The sequence below is a fragment of the Phyllostomus hastatus genome, unplaced genomic scaffold (assembly GCF_019186645.2).
Source record: "Phyllostomus hastatus isolate PE091 unplaced genomic scaffold, TTU_PhHast_1.1 phas_contig_159, whole genome shotgun sequence".
Classification (NCBI taxonomy): Eukaryota; Metazoa; Chordata; class Mammalia; order Chiroptera; family Phyllostomidae; genus Phyllostomus; species Phyllostomus hastatus.
The window spans coordinates 8,133,176-8,141,538 of NW_025333640.1; the positions used below are offsets into that span (position 1 = coordinate 8,133,176).

The 8,363-nt window shown below is 37.4% G+C and overlaps 1 protein-coding gene across 1 annotated transcript in view; it reads left to right on the plus strand.

Annotated features, from left to right (window-relative positions):
- MTMR9 (myotubularin related protein 9) overlaps positions 1–8,363 on the plus strand; it is a 35,616-nt gene extending 27,253 nt beyond the window's left edge. The window contains exons 9-10 of the mRNA XM_045831329.1: positions 609–760; positions 3,894–8,363. Coding sequence (XP_045687285.1) covers positions 609–760; positions 3,894–4,057 — 316 coding nt within the window. The 3' untranslated portion in view covers positions 4,058–8,363. The remainder of the gene's footprint in view (positions 1–608; positions 761–3,893) is intronic.

Genomic DNA, 8,363 nt, shown 5'->3' on the forward strand with positions numbered 1-8,363 from the left:
AGTTTCAGAGACAAAACTAATTTTATGGTAAAACTTCAGCTTGAACAGAATCCTGTGAAAATTTAGCATATTATATTTTTGGTTAATGTAAGGTTTACCATAAATTATCTTTCAATTCTTGTTAAAAGTTTATTTTTTTCTAAAATGTGCCAGTTTACTTTCCATCCCTAATAGTTTATTCCATGATAGAAATTCAGTGTTACAGAATTTCAGGATTATTATGAAGACTGTTCATTGAATATGAACATAGATTAAATCTTTATTTATATCAAGATACATACTTGTTTTTAATCTATTTAATTCTTTTAAATTAAAATACAATCTCAGATGTGAAAAGGCCTTTCTATATGGCTTAATGTTTAACACTGAACCTGACATGACCAGATTCTGGTATTTCCTTCTTGTTGTAAAGCAGTCTTCTTTTTGTTGTTATCGACAATTATAAGGCTGAATTTTCTGACATATTTTTGTTTTACATTTTATTCTGCTAATAAAAGCCTTGTGTTCTGCCTTCTGACATACAGAGAGAAGTATCCTATTAGAAGGAACATTTGATAGAAACTGTCATAAATGAACTGCTCTAAAGGTAATTTTTTTCCTTTGATCAGATGTAAGTTGAAGCTACAGCAGAAAACGATGTCTCTGTGGTCTTGGGTCAATCGGCCCAGTGAACTGAGTAAATTCACCAATCCTCTCTTTGAAGCCAACAATCTTGTCATCTGGCCTTCGGTGGCTCCACAGAGTCTTCAGCTCTGGGAAGGTGAGCTGTGCATCCCTTACAAACTCTTTATCCTCAGCCAACATCTCTGTCAGCTGCCTCTGAGTACATGCTCTTGTTGGTACTTGAAGATGGCAAGGTGGGCCTCACTCTCAGATGTGTGTGTAATCATTTCTTTCTCAGTATTTTTTGAGGAACCCTCACACTGTATTCTGTAATGGTTGTACCTTTTTACAGTCCCACCAACGGTGCACAAGAGTTCTGATTTCTTCACATCCTTGCCAAGAGTTGTTATTTCTTGTTGGGTTCCCCCCCCCCACTTTGGTAGTGGCCATCCTAACGGGAGTGAGGGAAAGTACGTTACTTTCTGTAAGAAAGCTGGTAGATAGTAGGACAGGAATAGGTCATAAGCTCCTAGAAGACGGTTCCTGTTTCCTTTATTAGGCAGTCATTAGGACAGACTCTTGTGCTAACAGCTCCTGAAGGGTTCATGAGGCAGCTGTTCTAGTTAGGGTCTACAGATGTGCACAGATGCCATCCACCAACGCAGTAATGCACACATCCCATTGTTCATTGGGGAACAATAGTCCATGCTTAGTTTTGAAATCTATTTGAAGGTGTTTTACTTACATTAATTTTTCAGACTCCTGAAGCTTATTTCTTTAAATACCAAAGCCTGTTTTTCTAAATAGCTAAAATCTATCTAAAATTTATTAGCCATTCATTAAAAAAGACTGAAAAAATACCATTTAATTTCTCTTTCATCATTTTGAAGGCAGTAAGTTCATCTTCATTCATCTCTGTAGCAAACGGCAGAAGGCTTACCCGGGGATGGTAGCTGTTTGGTAGCTTGGACTGCATTGCCATTGGTGTCAGCTATCATGCCTGGCCCCAGTGTGGTGTGCCCTCCAGGACAAGTCATGGGTGGAGAGCTATTTGCCCTTTACGTGGAAGAGAGTCTCAGCTTGCTCTGCTTTTCCCGGCTTGAGATCAAGTGTGTTCTGTCACTTCTCTAGATGTCCGCTCTCACATCTTAAAGATTTTATTTATTTATTTTTAGAAAGGGAAGGGGGGGGAGAGAGAGAAAGAGAGAAACATCAATGTGTGGTTGTTGGGGGTTCTGGCCTGCAACCCAGGAATGTACCCTGGCTGGGAATCAAACCTGGGACACTTTGGTTCCCAGCCCGTGCTCAATCCACTGAGCTACGCCAGCCAGGGCTCGCTCTCACATCTGTTCCTCTGGCACATCTGTCAGTAGCTGCTTCCTTCCTCTCAGCTTGTGCTTCTAACTTGTCTGTCGAGGTGACCCCTTGTCAGAATTGTGGGAAAGTGGCCTCAGACAGTCTCGAGGAGCTCTGAGTCTGAGCGTTAGTGCTTTGGGAACTTTTGGCTTCTCTTTGCTTCCTCTCCTGATGGTTGTAGACAATCACAGGTGCAGAATAAGCAATCTGTTAAATGAGAGATTTCAGCTATACTTCTTGTTTAAGACTTGTGGGATCATTGACGTAAAAGCCACTGTTGTGCTTAATAACTGAAATGAGAAACCAACTTACTGGGGAGAAAAGCCAGATTTGGGAGGTGAATGACCCAAAGGATGATTTAACTAGTTTTTACCAAACATCATTAAGTGATAGGAGGAAATTTTGTTTTTATGTGAATGGATTCCTACCACTCTATTAAGAACAGTTTCTATACGTGTTCATCGTTCCCTCAACTTAGACCTAGAAGAAATTATATGTTAGGTAAAGTCTTCTCATGGTCAGTAAATGGAGTATAATGAGACTACTTTTTAGCCTTAAAATCTCTCTCTGCTGCTTATATTTACATCATAGTTAACTGCTAAGTAATTCCCATATTGAAGAACAGGATTTTAAAAACAGGCTTATATAATAGAAAAATCAGCACAGGTCACTTGATCTTTAAGCTGTGTTTCTGTTTTCCCTTTCTGATTGAGAGTAACATTTGGACATACATAGAAAGACTCTTTAGGGCCCATGGCAGTTTGGTCCATGGAATGTATTTTAATGAATCATAAAGTCTTTGTGAACTGGCCGGATACTGACACGATGAAAGACTGGGGAGTTTTTGTACCTCCTCACCTGAATATCTTTAAGCCAGTGTGTTGGGATGACAGAGTTAACATAGGTCTATGTAGAGGAGAATATGTCTCCTTTTAGTCCGTAATAAAATAATAATTTTTATTGGGTAAAGAAGCAATTGCCTGCATAATTTAAAGACTGCCTCTTAAGTCACAGGGAGAGAGAGCTCTGAAGTGAAGGCTTTTTTAGATAATAAAGTTGTATGGCTTATTTTTACTGGAACTCATGTTTTCAATAAAAGTGATTTCACACATGTGGGAGGTCTTATAGGTCTGAATAAAGTTCTGTAATTGTGGAAAAAAGATTTCTGTTGTGAAACTGGAAAGTTTTTGCCATTATAAATTGTCAGCTTGTTTTCCTAAATATATTAGAGAACATTATTTTGGTCCATTTCATAATTTTTCAGGGGGTGAAGAATTAATGAGCAAGTATGTACATAAAAATCATGACTTCTTTTTTTTTAAGATTTTATTTATTTTTAGAGAGGGAAGGGAGGGAGGTAGAGAGAGAGAGAGACATCAATGTACAGTTGCTGGGGGTCATGGCCTGCAACCCAGGCATGTACCCTGACTGGGAATGGAACCTGCAACACTTTGGTTCGCAGCCCACACTCAATCCACTGAGCTATGCCAGCCAGGGCATGACTTCTTAAATCATGACTTCTTGTATTTAATTGTACTCTTTCAATACCTCAAGATTCCTACATATTTTAGAGTATAATAAAACACAGATGTGAACTGTGCCCTGGCTGGTGTGGCTCAGTGGATTGAGTGCCAGCCTGTGAACCAAAAGTTTCCTGGTTTGATTCCTAATCAGGGTACATGCCTTGGTTATGGGCCAGCTCCCCAGTTGGGAGTGTGGGAGAGGCAATCTATCCATGTTTCCCTAGCACATCATTGATGTTTTTCTCCCTCCCTTTCTCCCTCCCTTCCCCTCTCTCTAAAAAGAAATAAAATCTTTTTAAAAAGTGAATTGTGAAAAAAAATAATATGTGGAATTATATATTATCCACAACTTTAATGTTAATCCATTGTATGTATCTTTCTCTCTTTTGTTTTCCTTTCCCGGATCAACAGGTATTTTCCTGCGCTGGAACAGATCCTCCAAGTATTTGGATGAAGCGTATGAAGAAATGGTTAACATTATTGAATATAATAAGAAATTACAAGCAAAAGTAAATATCCTTAGGAGGCAGTTGGCAGAACTGGAGACTGAGGATGGGGTGCAGGAGAGTCCCTGAAAGACGTCCCCACATGCTGCATAAGGAACTTCCCGTCCTTGTGTCCCTCCTCTCTCTCCTTTTGCCCTTCAGCTCAGTTTTACACAGTAGCCTTGAACTTAAGGCTTTAGATGTGAGAACCCTCTAATTTAACGGATTTCTCAATACTTTATGAACAAAACTTATTATAATTACTCATGTTTCATGTGGACTCTTAGGCCTTTTTACTTAAAGAGCAGGAAGGAGGTGCTAGTCATTTTATTTACTTTGTGTGAATCAGGTGACTATGTAATGTCATTTGTGTTATATGCCATTTCATCATAGGTTTTCCTTTGCGTCCACTTTCCAGACAGTGCTTCAGACCAGTCAAGGATATGATTAATCTCTTTAAGGAATATGTTAGTTTCAAAAAAGTCCAGCTGTTTAAACACTTTGAATATAGAAATATTTTTCAAAACTGAAATGGATAAACCAATTTATGTTTAACGTGTCATTCCCAATACTTTTGTCATTCTCTTTAAAATAGTTTTGGACTAACAAAGCTGAATTCTGTCTCATTCTGGTTTGTCAAGAAAGAAATTCTGAATATTTATTCAAGATAAATTATTTTTACAAGGGCGACAGGTAAAGTCCTCTGATATTTATATTAACAAGTAAATTTAACAGGCACTAAAAGTATGTGCAATAAAGAGATAAAGTAGGAATTTGTTACTGATATGGTATTGTTACTATTGAATTGGTTTTTCAGGTTTTATCATATGCTGGATATAACATTAAACCATCATTTATAATAAATGTCAATTTGTTCTGATTAAGCTACATATATGGTTTCCTTAAACCAGAGATGCACTGCCCTTGTCTGAAGTTCTTATTGCACTGGTTTATGTACATATGTGTATATTTTATTGTGTTTTGTTTTATTTTAAGTATTCTAAGAGTTTACTAATACTAAGGTTACAGCTTTCATGGTTATTTAAGCCTTTTGAAAATTTATCTTGACCATTACATGTGAGGCAAATGTAGTTCAAGTGGAGGCGAACGTTTAGGAACCTGACGCAGCTGTGTGTTAGACTTCAGATCTGAAATGGTTCAGTGGTGGAGACACAGCGATGACTGTGTTTATGCTGTGCCAGTTCATGCCTGCAACTCGAAAGGCTCGCAGTTCAGTGTTTTCCATGGACATTTCTGTTTTGTGGAGTTGCTCATTTTAACAAATACTATCAATTCTAGTTATCCTTTAAAAGGATAGTTGAAAAGTAATCATTAATACTATTTCTACTCCATCTGTATATAACCATTTCAGTGTAAAATACCAAAACTAAACACTGCTTTAGAGCTATGTATTGACCTAAAAATGTAATTTTTAAAAACTGACTCTATCAGAATCTCTGGCCACATTCAGAAGCCTTAGAAAGTGACAAATTCTTCCTATCTCCAGTTGCCTGTGCTTTATCTTTTTTCTGTTTCCTCAGACTTCTAGCAAAAGGCTGAATGACAATTTGTAGTCAGAACTTTTCTTTTGGTAAACTTTTCTGCCTTCTCCTGTGAGCTCAGTTTTATTCTCACCTTTTTTTCTTGGCTCTAGGTATAAATCTCAGGGCACTAAAGCCCTCCCCAAAAGGCTAAGGCAGGGAGCAGAGGAGATACACTAACTTGATATGTATATGTATCTGTGTTATGTGAAATGTCTATATTTTTTAAAAGGGGAAACACCCTCGCTTTTTTACAAAATTGCTTGCTGCTTTGTTCAGGCAGCTGACCTTTTTTGTTTTCTTCTAATTTTGTCTCAAGACTAGATATGAAGAAGGCACCCTTTTCCTTCTCTGTTAATGGACCCATATGGAAAACCATCTAGACATCTAGAGGGTTTTTTAGTAATTCTGTAAAAGTGACCCCAACTAGTGATATTTCCTGGCCATAGGGCTTCTGTGGGTTTCAACATAGGAAGGAGTTTCGACTGGGTTTGGTCATGGAGAAGTTGTACGCCACCAGTTTACACCCGTCTTCCTGATGTGCATTTGACGTGCAAGTCGGAGTGCAACAGTGTGATGTTTCCGTTTCTTTTTGTTTCTTTTATTGAGACAGGAGTCTTAAGTTGTTTGGATGAGTTTCATTTTAGTATTAATTTACAATCAGAGGACGTCTAAACCTCAGTTCTGATTTTAGCTATAAAAACAAACTTCAGTATCAATGCACTTTCAAAAGGGTCATCTAATAATGTAAATATTAAAGTTTCCCCAAACTTGAGAACTCTGTCAAAAACATGTGCATTATCAATGTAGCTTGAAGAGTGTTTTTAGTAATATTACTAAGTTACCCATCTGTTGGATGAAAATACATACAATGGATAAACTCATAAGACAATACTTGTTAAACATGAATTTTGGACAGTTATCTTTGATAAATGTGGCTTTAAAGAGAATAGTGGCAGAATTAATGAGCAAGCAGATTGCCTCATAGGAGTCAATAATAATCAAGGAAGACACATTCAAGTTCTTGTATATTAGGCATCTTCTGTATTCATTTATAGTGAAGGCAGTTGGTTTACATTTTTAGGAACCAAAAAGTACTCCCCACAAAGAATATCTTAACAATACAAAGGATTGCTATAATCCTCTATCTGCAGTACAAAGGTCTTCAGATTTAGATTAATGATTTTTTTTTTTGATCAGAAGAAAATGGCTGGCAGTATAAAAATGCTGAAACCTTCAGTGGTAGGACTTTTTGGTAATTAATTGGTTGGTCAAAATTTTTCATTTTGATTTTATTTAATGGGAAGAAAACAAGCATAAATTGTAAAACCTAACAGGTTTAAACAACCTATAGATGTGTTTACTTCTAAGAAAAATTCAGACTGAAGCAAGATTTTAAAGTGATTTGGGGGGAAACTTTGGAAGACAGTAGACAGTCATTTCAGACCCCATATGGGGAATTCAGAGGCTTTTCTTTGAGCTCTCAAACCTGATTTAGAGCGGTGACGTGTGTCCTTGCTTTTCATTTTAAAGGATGAAATTTAGTGAGGTTTTAATCTCTGATTCAGTTAATACAATATTTATGTTAAATTAACACACCAATATAACAAAAGATTTTGCTAGTGGTTGTCTTCTTGAAGTGAAAAATAGGGACACTCCGCTGCATTTGAAAAAATTCTGCTTAAAGATGTAACTCCTGTAGTTAATCTGGTTTCAGAATTAACTATTTTAATTGTCAGTCTTAACTGGGTTATCGGGTTCATTTCTTGTAAGACCTTAACCTGAGGCAAAAGTTTTGGTATTTATCCATATCCAGATCTAATGAATGAAAAGCATACGAAGGTATTTTGAGCACTCTTTATCAGAAAGTTATTTCTTAGTCCAAAAACGAGCAATTTTTGGAATAGTCGATCCTCTGTTCTGGCAGCTTTGATGTACCGGAGAATGAAGCAATTCAGCATGTCTTGACACCAGTGCATGTTGTACCTCCAGATAGTGGTTCCCCTCCTCCTCCAGCATGTCAGCTCTCCCCTCCTCCCAGTGCTGGCTGCCGGTTATTACCAGGTAGTATTTTTACGTATGTCATCATCTTGACAGAAAAACATTAAAAGACTGATTTCACATTATTATTTATTCTCAGGTGACATGAAATGCTGATTTTCCTACATTTTCAGTTTTCTGACTTTTGTTTTACTAAGTAAAACTGCTTTTACCTTCACTCAGTCTTTATAATCTAGTGTCCACAGCATCTTCTTCTTTTAAACCAATAGCCCAGGGGAGACCCTCTGAAACTCTGACCAGGCTTTAGAAAATCTGGACTTGTTACCTAAATTCCCTCTGAGAAACCCAGTGTCCTGATTTTGAACACCACTGCGGAAACTCTAGTTTGTGCTTAACTTAGAGAAAGGTGGTGGGGCGGTGAGGCTGACCGTAGACACTACTCTGTCCTGATAAATAACCCCCGATGAGAGCTTGCTGCCTTTTAGATCCACCGTCTAACCGTCTGTGACTAACAGAGAACTGTGTTTGTGATTTGTAATAAAAACAAGCTGTGCAACACTGCCTGTGTTTGTGTGTCTGCCCAGCACTTCTGTTTCCCTCTGAAAATGCACCTGTCTTGGAGAGGTGGCTTATTCCACACAGATACACCCTGAGTTGTGTTGTTTAGAATACTTATAGCTCTATCATCATCAACACTAAAAATGTTGTACTTGCACAACTTAGTTATAAAAAGAATATGTATTTCTTCAATAGCGGGTATTTGAATTGTACTCTTGATATATTTGAATGTGACTCTTGGAATTAAGTGCACTATTATTCATGTTTTACACAATAAAATTGCACTATATGGCAAA